At 38.7% G+C, this 17,262-nt stretch overlaps 1 protein-coding gene across 8 annotated transcripts in view; it reads right to left on the reverse strand.

Moving 5' to 3' along the window:
* The window catches only part of shank3a (SH3 and multiple ankyrin repeat domains 3a), a 228,187-nt gene that overhangs the window by 32,328 nt on the left and 178,597 nt on the right, over window positions 1–17,262 (reverse strand). For all 8 annotated transcript variants that reach the window (XR_011520350.1, XM_054733613.2, XM_054733611.2 and 5 more), the window contains one exon: window positions 2,815–2,890. Coding sequence is in view for 7 of the 8 variants with exons in the window: in XM_054733613.2 (XP_054589588.2) it covers window positions 2,815–2,890 (76 nt within the window). In the remaining variant the exon portion in view is untranslated. The remainder of the gene's footprint in view (window positions 1–2,814; window positions 2,891–17,262) is intronic.

A 17,262-nucleotide genomic window follows, 5' to 3' on the forward strand; every position in this document is an offset into this window, starting at 1 on the left:
TTTGTAAAACTGGAAGAGCTGCTGGTGAGGCAGAATGGAAGGAAAAGAAAAAAGCAGCGATGAAGCTGATTTAAAATCACTTTTTCTCATCTCCCAATTCCAAGAAATATGTTTGAAATCCCCCACAACACCAGAGTTTTTGCTGCTTTGTGGTTTCCTACAGAGCACAGTACAAAACAAAAAACACTACTTCTGGCCATTAAACTGCGCTTGTTGCATCACATGGTCACTCTCCTCACCCCCCGAAAGCATTAAATAATGGCATGCTTTGACAGAATCAAACTTTTAATTTTATTAATGGTTGTGGTTGATTTCCAGTGCTGATCACTGACACTGATCACTCACTGCCAAAACGGTCCGGATTTGCCAACATCTTCACAAAGTCCTGAAAGGGCCGATTCTGTACGGAGACACAAAGGCTGTCCCTGTCACCTTCCCCTGCCAGAAATTCTTATAGTGGAAACACAGACTTAAGCCTAATTTATTCATCTCCATCAGCTCGAGTTCGGAGTCGCGCACACACATTTACAGAGACATTTTCCCTCTGTCACATGGGGAGTGTTGCAAAGCAATTCCTCGCCAGGACAACAGAAGACGTAAATATTTTCTGGGGCGAGCCTGCCACCATTGCAGTCATGTCTCCAGTTCATGATGGTGTATTTACACTTTGTTTTTGTATTTCAGAGACGCCATTCAGTCGCCACCTCCACACCTACATTTCGTGTAATTTCCATCTACAGATAAAAAGTTTGCAGCATGTTTTTGTACTCCTTCGGTCACACGTGTAGAAATGTTTATACCGTCAGACATTTTCTATGAGACATTCGTCAATCTGCTCCGTGTCTGCCGATACTTTTGGCACTCCTTTTATTATTTTGAAGGGGGAGGGGTGCTGTGGACAGATTTAAAGGAAGCAGCGTGCTGACTAATCAGTGGTCTCTGCCACTTTTGCATGATAGTTAAAAGTTTGGGCATGTTTCCGTCACCCTCTGCGGGCCTGCTGCAGAGACCTTGTGCCATACCTCCGTACCCACGCAGATGGACACATCAGCCTTTAGACAGAGGTACAAAATCATAAATAAATGTATTTATGTTGAAACTACTAAAGAGGACCTACTAACAGTGCCAAATATCCCCGAACATCTTCATTAGTCTATTTCTGATTAGTTATTACTTTCTCACGGGAAAATGAAAATCCATTACATGTGGACTATTTCAGTTTTAGTGGAGCTATTTTATTTAAACTGAAACTCTGGGAACAGAAGTGTCATTTAAAGCTGTTATTAACGATTCAACAGAACAAGCTAGGTTCTGACAGCCTGGCAAGCCAGATTAAATAAATAAATAATTTAGTCTGGCAACGCTCCATTGACGGCTCTTGGTTGTGGGGTGGGTTCTACCGCTGTCTTTCAAATTATCTCTGCATGCTATTGGACAATAAACAACGTGACATACTCACCGCAACGGATGTCGGTAAACGAGGTGGTCCGCTGTTGCAGAAGGTGAAAATACATCCATTTTTCCCCAAAAAAGAACTTAAATACATTTATTTGCTCCTGATTCTAAGAAAACCCATGTCCAAATAGTCCAAAATTGATGTACAAGCCGTTTCAAATGACCTGCTGTCGCCATCTTGTTCCACTCTGTTGCATCATCTCACCCACCAGATGAATAGAGGGCCCTGATTGATTCAACAAAGCAGATAGAGCTTTGAGTGGCCCATCATTATGGACCAATCACAGCTCTCTGAGTGTTTGAAACATCCATCTCTAGAGAGCTGTGATTGGCAAGCCAGAATTCTGCTAGGGGCTGCCGAGGTTCCAATGGAGAGTTCCTAGACTAAACTTTGCAAAGCATGAATTCGGTCTAGTTCACTAGGCTAAGGTTCTGAGAGGCTTCTGCTGGAACTGGAAACCAGGTGAAACCACATAGTGCTAAACACCAGGCTCCTTTTTCTAGATCCAAATGTCTTTTGTTGTCCGTGACTTGAAATGGGGTTTTTATTTTTGGGACTCTGGTAGTTTGCTCAAAAGTTGAAGTGGTAGCAGCCAACTGTTTCTCCTTCTCTGATATTATTGAGCAGAGAGCCTCTCCCACCAGAGGTGTTGTGCTGCTAAATATGTGAGTGTGTATTGAATGGAGGACACAGGGAAGTACGAGAGTTTGAAAATGTGTTATTGGCGGAGGTTTTGAGACAAATGTGAGAAAACCACTTTATTAATTTTTTTCCTTCTTTTATCTACACAATACATGCATAGCTATGCTATGTTAGATTGTTGTTAAGAGGCATGAATAAAATGTTTTAAGATAATTTGTTTTCCAAATTTGCCTTTGCAGCTTTAGTCTCTCTAAAAGTATTCAAAATGTAACAGGGTGACATCTTTAGAACAGCTTGGTAGAAATAATGCAAATTAAGTGTCTCAATCAGATAAAATGTGAGAACGAGAGAAACGAGTGAGATTTTGCAATGTAACACTATTTCATGTTGCTAGCCCACTCTCTGCAAACATGTCTAAATTTAGCAGAGAGGAAAGTTTAAGACAGTAAAAGTCGCCTTAACAGAAGAAACAGGAAATCAAGAAAAGAAAATTCATAAAACATTAAAGCGTAGTCCTGACTAGAACTGAGGTGACATCCTTTCTTTGCATTTTGGGTTTCAGAGCTGAGTGCACTGGCAGCTTGATTGCTTTAGATGGCAGTAGCTTCACTGTCCTTCCTCACCTTCCCTTATGGACGTCATTAACCTTAGGACAAGATGACCACGAGAGTCGAAGCAGCACAGAACACACGGCTACTCAGAAAGAGGGGCCGTACCTGTATGAGGTGAAGTTGTCGTACGACCCCACAGTGTAGTGTCTGAACAGTCTCTTATTGCGGTCCTCCCGAGTCTCTGTGGAACAGATCAAACAACTTTTAAACTAATAAACAAGAAAAGTGCCACAGGGTATAGCCGTCTTCACACTGCTTTACATTTGAATATTATTTGTTCTCATTTTTTTATTCAAAGATGCTTATATATATTAGAGTTTAGTGATTTTGTAAGTTAAATTAAAAGCTTTAAAGTGCTTTTATGTAGTTATATTTTTAAATGTCCTAAATCAGGCTCAAATCTCAAACAGCCTATACCTGAATTTTTTTTAGAATTCACAAAACTACAATTGTCCTAAAAAGTCAAGGCAAATACGATCCCTAAAAAAACCTATGCTGACTGTTTACATCAGATCCCCAAACTGTCACACTTGCATCTGCCTCAGTTTTTAGCACAAAATCATACAGATTTAATTCAGTGAGCAGAGGAGGAATTATCATCAACATTCTTCATCTAACATAAACTAAGAGTATAATTGTTCCATGGTCATTTTCTAACTTTTGAAATTGCAAATATTTGCATGTTTTACCCAACATTTGTTTATCTTCTAAAGAATAATGTAACAAAAGTGAGGCGGAGTTAATCCAGAGTGAGTTTGGAGTCTGGTGTGGTTTCAGTCAGTTCTTGGATTTATCCGACGTGCATGCTGATCGAGATCGATACCCTCTCTCCCCATCCCAATAACACACGCTGCATCTGCACTGAGCTGCAAAGTGCTGACTAAACAGCACATAGCCTCTCAGAGCCCACACACAAACTCTTTAATTGGTCAGGACTTTGAGAGCAGGAGTTTTGAGGTAGGGATGTGAAAGCCACTCTGTGTTTTGCTTTAAACACTTAAAAGACAAGTGGCCAACAGTGGGGGCATTAAGGATGAAGGAGGCACGATTATTGGGAGTGCTTTGATTATTAATAATATTAAACAAAAGTAAAAAAATAGCTAAATTCACACAAGGAGGCTTTTTATGAACCGTGGATTGAAGATAATATCGGCCATCCCTAGTGCACATACTCAAAAACGTACCAAACAAATAGTAAATGTACTGTATTTGTATAGCGCCTTCTCAGGGTTCTACAACCCCCCAAGGTGCTTCACAACACAATCAGCCATTCACCCATTCACACGCTGGTGGGGGTGAGCTACGATGTGGCCACAGCTGCCCTGACAGAGGCGAGGCCTGTCGAACGCTGGCACCACCGATCCTCCGACCACCACCAGCAGGCAAGGTAGATTAAGTGTCTTGCCCAAGGATACAACAGCAGCATTTTCTGGTCGGAGCCGGAATCACACCTGCAACCTTCCGTTTACTGGATAACCCACTCCATTTCCTGAGCTACTGCTGTCCCAAAACAAACAAGTCATTTCACTAATCATGAATGGTGATTTATGATGCCACTTATTCATTTATAGACAAATATGTCTACTTCATGAGCACACGCACCCACCTGACCCACCCTGTAACCAGGTTACTGTTGTGACAGGGTGAGCATCTTGTCACTGTATCCTGATTGACTGATCATGCGCCCTGGCTACTGGCCACGGGCACATCCCTTTAGCTGACTGGTGACTCTCACGCAGGAGTCTGAGTTTCGAATCCCGCCCGGGCCCTTGTTTCTCCACCTTCCACACTGTCACAGATATAGTGCAGAAAAACTTGATTTTTGACAACTTTTTACACAAAAATAAAACAATTTCTCCTAATTTAAATCCATTTAAATCCTGAACTAAATTTTATCATCGATACCCGGATGGATATATGTAACTATCCTTAGTTTCCATCCATACTGACACTAAGAATTAAAGTCATCACTTCCTCTGACACATTATCCGATATAATGTTACCCGTTGGAGCAGAAAAACAGAATTAAAGAGAAGTAGAAATGAACAGATAAGCAGGATGGGTGACTAACAAACAAAGAGAAAAAGTGGTGTTTTTCTGAAAGATCATTATAAACAATTGTTGTGGAAGAAATCTGAACGATATTTCGAGTTTAAAGTTGTTCTGTGTTTTCTCTCAGGAGGAGAGATGGGGCATTGTGTCAGCACAGGTGAAAGTAAGTGGTAATGAAACGTTAAGTGTACTCACCACACACAGGCATGCACACACACACACACACACACACACGCACGCACGCACGCACGCACGCACGCACGCACGCACACACACACACACACACACACACACACACACACACACACACACACACACACGCACAGGAAACATAAGGCATGATAATGGGTGTTTACTGGACAGCAGACGTTCACAGTGTTATTCTGACTACATTGACCAAAGAACAGGTACGGTGTCTTACTTGAAAAACAGTGTCCCTAATGCACCTCTAGGTTCTGTTTTGGACAAATAAAAGTCCAAATTATCATCCCTCTCCCACTCAACATGTAGCATGACTAAGGGTTATCCAAAACAGGTGCTTTCCATTTTGGCCAAAAACAAACACTTTGGATGTGACATCAAAATTTTTGCAGTTAGTTTGATGCAACATAGCAAACATTTTTTTTAATTTAGATTTTTCTTTTGGGCCTTCAAAATCAACCTGCTGCTCTAGGCCTGTAGAGTCTGACATGTAGCTTTGAGGATCTGTTTGAAACATCTTGAAGCTCTGCACAGGCTGAACTTAGTAAGAACCCCACTGAGACAACAACTCTCTAGAATGTTGGCACTATTTTTCCTTCTTGCGGAATGTTGGACACTCAAAGATTGTACATTTTAAAGGAGTGTTTTACTCGTTTATTCAATACATTTGCAGTGTTCTCTAGTGTAAATCAATGCCTTATGAGTCATTTTAAAAAGCTATGATGCTCCTGTTCTAAGATGCAGAAGTTTGCTGGTGCAGATGTGGGCTGAAAACAGCAAGATTACTCATTAATATTAATGATATTCACACACCTCACTTCTGATTGGCTAACAGAACACATTCACCCATGTTGGAAGATCACCATCACTAAGACACACTCTGCTCTCTCTCCTTGCTGCAAGAAAAAAGCCTTCCTGTGGGTGGGCGTGAGCCAAGGTGGATGAGGCAAAGAATGTAAATTCACAGTGTGACGTCACAGTGTGAGGAATTTCCAATCCTAGCATTTTACTGTCAGAAGCTGAAGCAGGAGATAGGTATAGGAGACTGTTTTCATGTTCAGCCTGCATGGAAACCTCAGAGTGACTAATTTTAATCCTAAATAATAATTTAAAAATGTTTTTTCAGTCAACCACAATCCTTAAGATTCAAATCCAGATCTCCTGCATCAGCTTCTGATAGAAGATCGACGGCGAAACTCTAGGATTTGAAAAGCCTGACAGATCTATGTCACACTGTCACTTAACATTCATGGACTCACCCATGTTGATTCGCAACAGGGAAGGCTGTTGTTCTACTAGCGTCCACTAAACAGCAGAGAACGTCTCGGCTAGCAGACGCTAACCATTAGCATTAGCAACTCCACCAGACAGGATAACTTGCAAAGCAAATGGAGTTAGTGGTAGAGGTGCATTGCTGTTTTCCAATCAGAGGCAAGATGCCCAAATATCAGGACTAAATCTTGTTGTGTGAGCAAATGTATTTATTTTTTTCTTCTTCTTGTTTTTTATTGACAGCTGACAAATTGAAAAAAAAAACTAGCTGCTAGCTTTTAAATTAGCTACCAGCACAGAAACTAACCATCAGCCGTTAAGCACGTAAAGAGCGTCCCCTAGGACACTGACCTGTCCACAAAACTGTTAAGTGCCATTTCGGGTCAGCAGAGGGCTGCAGAAGGCGGCCCCACATAAAGTTGGTCAATAAAGTCGTAAAGTTTCTACCAACACAATCGTTGAATCCCTATTCTTAAGGAATTGGTTAAAGTGTAAAAAAAAACTTAGTGTCTCTTTATGGGGATTTCAGTGTGCAAAAATAAAGAAAGAATAAACAAAAAAAATGTTCAAATGTTTTTCATAGCAAACTAGACTTCTACTCCTCTTTGTTTGCTATTTTTTTTCCAGGCTTTAGAAAATATACTTTGAGAGTTTAGCCAATAACAGGCCTTTGGAGACCAGAGCCTTTGATGTACAGTATAAAGAGCAACTAAGACCAGAGTTGAAGATTCTCATTAAAACAACAAACATGACACCATATTTCTCTAAATAAACAAATATTGGAAAAAAAAACTTGATCTTTATGGCCAAAATTCACATGCAGAACTGTTTATATACCACCTTCCAAAAACAACCCCCTAGCATGAAAATCCGTCTGATTGAGAGGTTTTCCTTCTGTTCTCCAAGCAATATTTGAACCATGAAACAAAAAAGATTTGTATCCGTTGGTCCATAAAAATGGAGTTGTGATGGTTAAATCCCAATTTTCACATGGACCTACATCTTTTTTTTTGTGCTTTCAGTCGCTCTGTTAACACGTTTCTGCTGCATTCGGCTCTTTTTTAGCCACCAGTGCTCATCTATTGTGAACAAACTGTAACTCCTTTACTGTCCCAGTTTAAAGGACACACACACACACACACACACACACACACACACGCGCACACACACACACACACACACACACACACACACACACACACACACACACACACACACACACACACACACACACACACACACACACACACACACACACACACACACACACACACACACACCAAGTGAGCCTCAATGACTTTTTGATTCTATCCACACATCCCCACTCCTCCTTCATATCTATCCCAGTGGATGGAAGACAACACAGTGTTGTGAACGCAGAGGCCTTCGTGCACCCCTGAATACTAAAACAGCATTTAACTTAATCAGAGTGATGCAGAACCATCTGGAGAAACTTCCATAGCTGCTTATTAAGAAATGTATACTTTATGCTCCTGCAGAGGGCGGAACCAAAACAGTGTCTCGTCACTTCGTTGATGAACTAATTAAAAGTTTGAGCTCTAAAAGCATCTACAAGAAATAATGTGCTTCTTTTGAGTACCAGCAGTCATGGTCTAACAATCCACTTTGATCAAAGAGCAGATTAGGCCAAAAACACTGCAAGTGCTCCTGGTTGGGGACATGTTCCTAATAGAATGAAACCGGCAACAAGATTCAATGATGCCACCACTAAAAGAGAAGTTATCAAAGCTTTCATGTGTAGAGCATTTAATCCCATGAGTCAACGCGACAGATCTGTCCCATCAGATTTCATCAGGAACAGCAGAGGAGTGCTTGAGTAATGAGAGAAATTAAAACGCCGTGACGTGTCTATCAAATGCAAGTCAGACGTTTAGACACACCAATCAATGAACTCTTAATGGAGAGTTGGGTCCACATTTTGCCTGATGATGTTTATATTCAAATAAGAAACACAGTAAAGATCCGCCAAGTTAAATAAGGATTATCAGTTTCAGTGACTCTGAGAAAAACGTTATAAAATAAATAAAAATAAAATATAAATATTCATGTTAAATATTCTTGAGCATCAATGCTTTAATTTTATTGCACTAAATCAAGACTCCAATTAGACTAACACAGCTACCGGTGAGCCTCTTTCTGTTAAAGGTGGAATATGGAACACGAACTCCACAGCGACATCTTGTGAGTGGAGGTTGTAGTTGCAAGAATATAACAAGGTTTCCAGCCATCAGGATACCAGGTTTGCTGCAGATACGTGTCATTTCTAATTTGTGTCCATCTGTTGTAGGCTTCGCCTGAACTCACTCTGGTTTTAGATATTTTATTGTTGCTCCTCTTCTGAGAAGGATAACAAAATTTTCCGGGCTCCCAAGCAGCAGCTTGACTTGCCGAGTCTGCCATTTTCCACATATCTAGCCTCGCTGTGCCAAGCAGACTATTTAACAGATTTGGAAACCCGTAATGGTGCCCCCTGTTGGCTGGTAGGTGTAAACATAAACCCTGTGTTGTGTCCCGTCAAAATAAATATTTGATTTTTTTTATTAAAATATAGCTTTTAACTGAAATACTGTACCTTCATTCTGCACACCTATGTGTGATAGTATCATTTTTTTTAAATACAGCCTTTTATTGAGCTGTTACCTATTCAGCCTTTAATTAAATTAAATTAAATTAACTGCATGCCTGCAGACAGACATGACTTTAAATTAACTTTCATGCATAACCTTTGTTTAGCAAATTCCTCAAAATTTGCACAAATAGAGATTGCATATTACAGAAGCTGAGAAAATGCTTAGAAATGTTATCATTACGCCTTCTTGAGATAAAGATAATGGTTTTATCCTCGTCATCAACGTTATGTTTTGTAGATAATAGAAAGTAGAAGGTAGTAACTTTCTCCATTTGGAAATTTGTTACAGGAAGGGGGAACAAATATTGGGCAATGGATGCAGTGGGGTAAGTGCCACCATACCCCCCCCCCCCCCCCGAAATGCCTGTGTTGTACAGTGCTTTGGGGGGTTGTAGGATCCTAAAACAGAAGATTTATCAATAATGGTTGGTTTCTGAAGATTTAAAAGGTCTTTAGACTGGGGTAGAGCGGGTTGTTCAGTAAATGGAGGGTTGTAGGTTCAATCTTGGCTCCCGGCAGTGAATGATGCTGTTTTGTCTTTGGGCAAGACACTTAACCCACATTGCCTGCTGGTGGTGGTCGGAGGGACCAGTGGTGCCAGTACTTGGCAGGCCCCACCTCTTTCAGTGCTCCTGGGCATCTGTGGCTACTTAAATAATCACATATAATCAATTTGGACAGTAATTTTGGTTTTAAAGTCCAGTCGCACAGGACTCGCTCAGTTTTACACCATGAACAACTAAGTTAACTTTCAATGGGTAGTATTTGGTTATCTCAAGGTCAAGGTCAAGTAGTAATTTCAAACAAAATAAATAAATAAACAATACCCAAAATTGTGTTATCCAGTACAGATTATGACAAATGGAGTTGGATGGGTTTGTCTTCACAACTGTTAGTTCTCCATCTATCCTGCTACACATCACAAGCAGATCTGAGACTATGACTGGAAAACAGTCCATCTTAAACCCCAAATCTTCTTAGTTTCTTCTAAAACCTTCACAGAGACGTTCTCTTTCTGCTGCCTGACACTCATCCATCTTCTAGCATGAATCATTCAGAGGAACTGACCTCCATCTCATCATCTTCACCTGTAGACCATCAAAAACTCTCCTCAAAGGTCCATTTTATGCAAGCAGCTATTAAACATTCCTCTGCACAATTTCCTTCTTAAAAGGTTTGCAGTATTTTTGTTGCTGTTGAAAAGACACTTCCAGGAGACCGTGCATCACTGTCTCCGACCTTAATGTCCAATTCTCTTTCAGCCGCGAGCAAATAACTCTGGCATATAATTCATATCTCTGCTTTTTGCTGCTGCCTTTCTCCTCCTCCTCTTCCTCAGAATTGGTTAGTATGTTGAAGAGCCTTCAGAGAGCTTGTTGTTGCCATTTAAGTATCGGAGGCAGAGACCAACGCCTATAAATACCTCATGCTCTGTCAAAGAGGAAAAATCCTTGTCACTACTTTACAAGCTTCTCAAACACTGTGACGACTCATCGCTGCTCACTTGAGTTTGAGGCCAAGCCCTAAAGAGATGCTCTCAAACAAACAAACTTTGTGAGAAACAAAAACAGCAACATGTTATCAACACATTCATTACAAACAGTTGATCTTAAGCTAATCTAAACTGATCTTTAAATATTACAATAGCATGTGTTACTTTCTGTTCAAATGCAGGAAACAAAAGCACCTTTATTTCCTAGCTTTCTCTAAATATACCACATATGGCTAATCAAGTAACTTCTCTTATTTTTTTAATTTAATGCATTAAATGTGATGTGTTCTGTAGTTAATGTGAAGATGGCTGACCCTTAACAAATCAAATCAAATCACTTTTATTGTCACGTCACATGTGCAGGTACACTGGTACAGTACATGCGAGTGAAATTCTTGTGTGCGAGCTTCACAGCAACAGAGTTATTCAAAAATACAGTAATGTAAAAACAAGTAAAATATAAAAATGGCTAATCTAAGTAATAATATGTATAAGTTGTAATGTATATACATTACTAAATGTTTATGCAAGTATATTATTTTTTTTTTAATATATTGTTCTACGTGTGTGCGTGTGAGTGTGTGTATAGTGTGTATATACGTGTTTTACAAATGAATAAAGTAAACAATAAGATAAGAGATATAAAATGTACAGAGGTTGGTATGTGCAAAACAGTGGCATTAATGTACAGTATGGAGTGTGTAATGTTGGAGTTTCAGTAGTGAGGGTGAGGTGTCTGCGCCGTGTTCAGCAGTCTGATGGCCTGATGGACACACATAGATTCAGTCCATTTTGAGATTTTGCAGATTATCATTAGTAAGCCAAAGAGGACACAAGCCTGAAGCTTTCATGAGGGGTTTTCCACTTCAGTTTTATTATGATCTTATTGGTTTCTGTGTTTTCTCTCAATGCCACTCACGCTCTCTCTGTGGCACTGTGGAACAAAGCAGTGGGGACATGGTGGAGAAATGAGGGACAAAGTGACATGGACAAGGACCACAAGCACATTCATAATCTGGATATTCCCAGTGCATCCTGGGATGTGACTGGTGCTCCATCATTCTTCTTTGTTCTTTTCCTCCTGTCCAACAAGCGTATAAGCAATAGCTCAGGCTAGCGTTAGCAGTAGCTCGGCCTAGAGTTGTTCTGCGATAAGCATTACAGCGACCAACATTTGTACACTGGCCGGCCCCCAAAAAAGTTGCCAGCTGGATTTAACTAAGCAAATAGGCGGGAGTCTCCTATTGGATAATTACTTAATGGGTGATTATCTTTCAGCTAGCAACAAGTTATTTAACCCCAACTGGTGCAATGAGTTGCTTCTCGTTTCTTAAACAACCATGTAGAAAGATACATCTGGTGGTTTTGGAAAATATGTTAGTCTGTTTGAGAAGGGTCAGATCCTTGGCACGCATCAAGCAGAGAAAACATCTGAGGAGATTACAGAAACAACTAAAATTGGGTTAAGAGCATTATTAAAATCTGGTCTGATGAGTCCAGATGAACCCTGTTCCAGAGTGATGGTGCATCAGGGTAAGAAGAGAGGCAGATGAAGTGATGCACCCATCACGCCTAGTGCCTACTGCAGTGCCATAATCTGGGGTTGGTGCAGTTGGTCAGGTCTAGGTTCAATAACAGGACGTGCTCCAAGAATGAAGTCAGCTGACTACCTGAATATACTGAATGATCAAATTATTCCATCTTCCCTGATGGTATGGGCATATTACAAGATGACAATGCCAGGAATCATAGGGCTCAAATACCATACCATACTATGCAATTTTTTTTATAAAAGCACATTTAAACACAACGTGTGAGCTGACCAAAGCACTGTACACCACAAAGTCATACAAAGACCAATAAAACAAAAATAAAACATGTTCAATAAATACAAATAACAGACCTAAAAGAGCAGCCATATATCTAATTATTATAATCCCAGAGTTTCATTTAACACCATCTAGTGGTTCAGGAGATATTCAGCTAAAAGACACACGCACATGCAAACACAGTCAATAAGAACATTTCAGCTGCCTTAAAGCAGGAAATGAACAAAATATGTTATGAATCCCAATTGGATGTCAAATTTTCCAATCATGAATTCAGTTACATAAGACCTTGGAATAAATTTGAGGGTGCACATGCACGGAGACGAAGTGCAGCATGGTTCATCCACAGTTCAGGCCTCTGACATGAATCTCCATTAAGTCATTCATGTTTTTTCACTGAGCCACTTTACAACTAGGATATTTTTGATTTGTTCAAAAAGGCACAAGCTGTGTGTAAAGGGATGTTGGACCTGCGCAGGACAAAAGGCTAGTGCAATTTCCTGGAAAATCTGAAAGAAACAAAGTGTGCACTTGAACTTCCCTTTCATGGTGTTTGAGCATCCAATTTAACACGACACAAGTGACTGGCTTTTATTCACTCGTGCAAAAACACTGGTCCATCAGTAGTTAGCCATATTAACATTTTAAAGAATTAAAGCATGTTTTTGAGTCTTTTCTGATGTAAAGAGTCAAGAGAAATGAAAGCAGCTGTAAGTGTGAAAAGGTTACTTTTAGAGGAATACAGTAACCCTTCATTTGCTCGTGTTTGCATGCAGATGTGCACGAGTGAGCATGCATGTGACCTGCTGTCCTCTAGTGCAGCTCCCATTAAATGTGATGTCTCTGCTCTACCATCACACCCAGTGCAGCATTGTTCAAATAGCGTTGCCATTTATTACAGTTTGATGTTGCTCTGTCCTCCACTGGCTGAGATGGCTCAACACACCTGACTGACTCCTGATGAAAGCTGCAGATAGCAACCGTCACTCTGTGGTAAACAAACACACTTAATACCTAACGACTCTGTGCAGATTAATTTCCCATTCTTTGGGGTTACATGGTGCCACCCTTACTCAGCTAATTTTAATGCCAAAGATGTCTCACATTCTGTGCTGCCATCTTTTTTCCTCTATCTCTCATTTTAATAGATGGATTAGTTGGCCATGCAAATCTGTCTGCTGACTCCACAGAGACTAGAGACAATATGTAAAATGTGTGTGTGTGTGTGTGTGTGTGTGTGTGTGTGTGTGTGTGTGTGTGTGTGTGTGTGTGTAACGCGTGAGAGACAGAGTTGAAAAAAGCTTTACTCATTTTTGTGCACACAGTTTTACTGTGCCACTATTTGCATACTCACTCAGCACTAGAAAGTACTGATGACTGACTTTGAATCTCTGTTTGGAGGCTACTGCATCTACTGTACTAATTTGATGGGAGTAAAAATGCTTATTTAGAGAATCTAAACCAAACTAACTCCTTAATATAGATTAATTTACCCATTAATATGTGTATAACTCATCAGTTTACCCTGCACCTGCATTATCCTGTTACACAATAACATCAATGCAATAATCAGTATGCGTTCAATACTTGTCCAATACTAGGTGTACATTAGTGTGTATGTGTCTCTTATGCTGCATAGTTGTGGAAACCCGAGTTTGTTTGTTTTTTTTAGTGGTTGAAGGTTACAAAAACGCTAATTGCCTTTGAGTGTTTACCTATAAGCTTGTTACAATCGTCTTCTTTTAAAGTGTATGTGCTGCTGTAGCAAATGCATTTCCCCAATGTGGGATTAAAAAGTCTATTCTATTCTATTCTATTCTATTCTATTCTATTCTATTCTATTCTATTCTATTCTATTCATAGAAGCTCATCAGAATGAAATCAAAAACAATTTAAATAAAAATAATAATGTCGGGTACACACTGGGGCCATCAGTGGTGCAGAACGGCAGAGGAACATCGCTGCTTTAATTAGAATCCATTATAGTCAATGGGGTTGATCCAAGCCGGCTGCAGCATGGACCTTCTAGAAGCAGCACAGCGCCACACCGCTCCGCTAAAGATAGGACTGGGTTTTATTTTTGCCACGAGCCACTTCTGGGATGCATCAATTTTTGTAATTAACATAGGGTTAGAAAGGAAATCACACACTGTTTCAGTTTAAATGTCTGGTAATTTTCAAAATAAAAGTCTATTGCAGCAATGCAATGTCTGATCTATGTAGATAATAGCTATACGTGTGACCTGACGGCTAATTTACAACCAGTATCTTCGAGACGTGCAACAGTGTGTTTTTCTTCTTTGACATGATCTCCTTATTCTTCCTTTTGCTTTTATGGCGGAGGACGTCTCAAAATTTTTTGGTGATCTCACAAATCTGGCACTGAGGATGCAGAGATGCCATGCTGCTCTATATGTGGATTTACGCAATGCAAAGAATCGTCCTCCTGCGATCCGCACTGCTGATTCCCCCAGTGTGTTCTGTGTAAGGTGAAAGCAACCCCTCCACTATGACTGGAGTTGATTAGGGCACCTGAAATGTGCAATGAAAGAACCATGTTAAACAAAAGATAAGCATGGAACCACTGGGGGTAGACTTTTTGCTCCTTCAATATTTATTTATTGCCAATTTTTTCAATTTCAGGAATATTTACCTTTATGTGAGTTTGCATGTTCTCTCCATGCATGCCTGGGTTTTCTACAGCTACCAGTTTCCTTTCACAGATCAGAAACAAGCCTATGTTATCAGTGACTCTAAACTACTTGTTGCTCCAAATGAATGGAATGAAATAGCTTCAACTGTTCCAAATTATTTTGAAAACGGACAGTCTGAAATTAGTGAAACCAGTAAAATAGTAAATGAATTTAACAATTTGTTTACTAATGTGGGACCTGACCTGGCAAAAAACATTCCAAAAAGAACAAATTATAGTATAGGTGAGAATATCAAAAGCAATAAAAACAGTATATATTTAAGTCCAGTAACTAGTGATGAAATAAGAAATATTATCAATAATTGCATCAATAAAAGAAGTACTGACTGTGATGGTTTAGACATAACATTAATAAAAAATATAATAGAAAGTATTATTCATCCATTGACTTACATATGTAATTTATCTTTTGCAACAGGGACATTTCCTAACAGGATGAAAATTGCAAAAGTCATACCACTTCATAAAAGTGGAGACAAACATATCTTTTCCAACTACAGACCAATATCTTTATTGTCACAATTCTCAAAAATATTAGAAAAATTATATATTGCCAGGTTGGACCGATTCCTGATCAATGAAGAGATATTAAATGACAGTCAGTATGGTTTTAGAACAAATCATTCAACATCCATGGCATTAATGGAATTAACAGAAGAAATATCGGAAGCCCTTGACGAAAAAAATCATCTCATAAGTATCTTTATTGATTTAAAAAAAGCATTCGATACAGTGGATCATACAATTCTTATTAAAAAACTTTGTAAATATGGCATCAAAGGGATGGCCCTAAAATGGATAACAAGTTATCTTACCGATAGGCAGCAATATGTTCAAATAAACAACACAAAATCACATATAAATAACATTACTTGTGGTGTACCACAAGGGTCAGTATTGGGCCCTAAACTATTTATCATTTATATAAATGACATTGTTGAGGCATCCAATATATTAAAATGCACCTTATTTGCAGATGATACAACTTTTTACTATTCAGGAGATAATGTTGAGCAGATGATAGAAGTGATACAAACAGAGATGAAAAAAATTAAACTATGGTTTGATGGAAACAAACTATCATTAAACAGTGATAAATCCTGTTTTATGATATTTAGTAATACAAATTCAAATGATGAAATTTTATTAAATATAGATGAGATTATTATTAAAAGAGTTCAAGAAGTCAAGTATCTGGGAGTCATCATTGATGAAAAACTGTCATGGAAACTGCATATAAACAGTGTCAAAACTAAAATATCTAAAACGATTGCACTGTTACATAGAGCAAAAGGGTTGCTTGATAATAATTCATTATATTTGTTATATAACTCACTGATCATACCATACCTGAACTACTGCATTGAAATCTGGGGAACAACATATAAAACTTACACAAATTCCATTTACATCTTACAGAAAAAAGCAATAAGAATAATCACAAGGAGCAACTACAGAGATCCGTCCAATCCATTATTTATTAAATTAAAAACACTAAAATTCTATGATCTGGTGGACTACAATATTTTAAAATTTATGTATAATGCAAACAAAAGGAACGTACCTGCAGGATTAATTAAACGATTTTCAAAAAGACATAGCAAATATGATTTAAAGGGACATGAATTATTTAACATACCTAGACATCGGATACTCGTAAAGGAACATTGTGTCTCCATATATGGAGTTAAATTGTGGAATAAATTGAATACTGAACTCAAGAATGCAAAAACAATATTGACTTTCAAAAAAGAGATAAAAATAAAACGATTAACTTATATAGATCCGTTACATAAATGTGTGAGGGGAGGTGGGTGGGGGGGATTAAAGGAACAAAATATTAACCTAGTATGTGCTTGTATGTGTATATATGTATGTATATAGATCTGTAACTTAATGCTTCTTTCTGTGTAAATTGTTTTCTTTTTCTATTTTTTTCTCAAATTCATGGGTTGAGATTTTGTCAGCCAACAAGTCCAGGAACTATATTGTTCAATTTCCTTAAGAATCATATGATTATTTCATTTGTATTAATGCTATTTTAGTTAAAAGGGGCAGACAACATAAGTTTTTCTTCTTTCTGTCCCCTTTTTCATTTTGGCTTGCAGCAATTTAGTTCTGATTGTATTTTTATTTTAATGTCAATAAATGAAAATAAAAGATAAAAAAAATGAGCTGAAATAATTTTTAAAACTCTGCACTATCTATCTTTGACAACTCAATACAAGCAATCATTTTGGATCTGAAGTCCCTTCAGACCATTCTGATTCCTTGGATTGTGTCGTGTTAATGTTTGTAACTGTTCTGTGTGCAACGTGTTTGTTTTCATATTATCTGCTCTTGC

Source organism: Nothobranchius furzeri, chromosome 4 (assembly GCF_043380555.1).
Source record: "Nothobranchius furzeri strain GRZ-AD chromosome 4, NfurGRZ-RIMD1, whole genome shotgun sequence".
In the NCBI taxonomy this organism is placed as follows: Eukaryota; Metazoa; Chordata; class Actinopteri; order Cyprinodontiformes; family Nothobranchiidae; genus Nothobranchius; species Nothobranchius furzeri.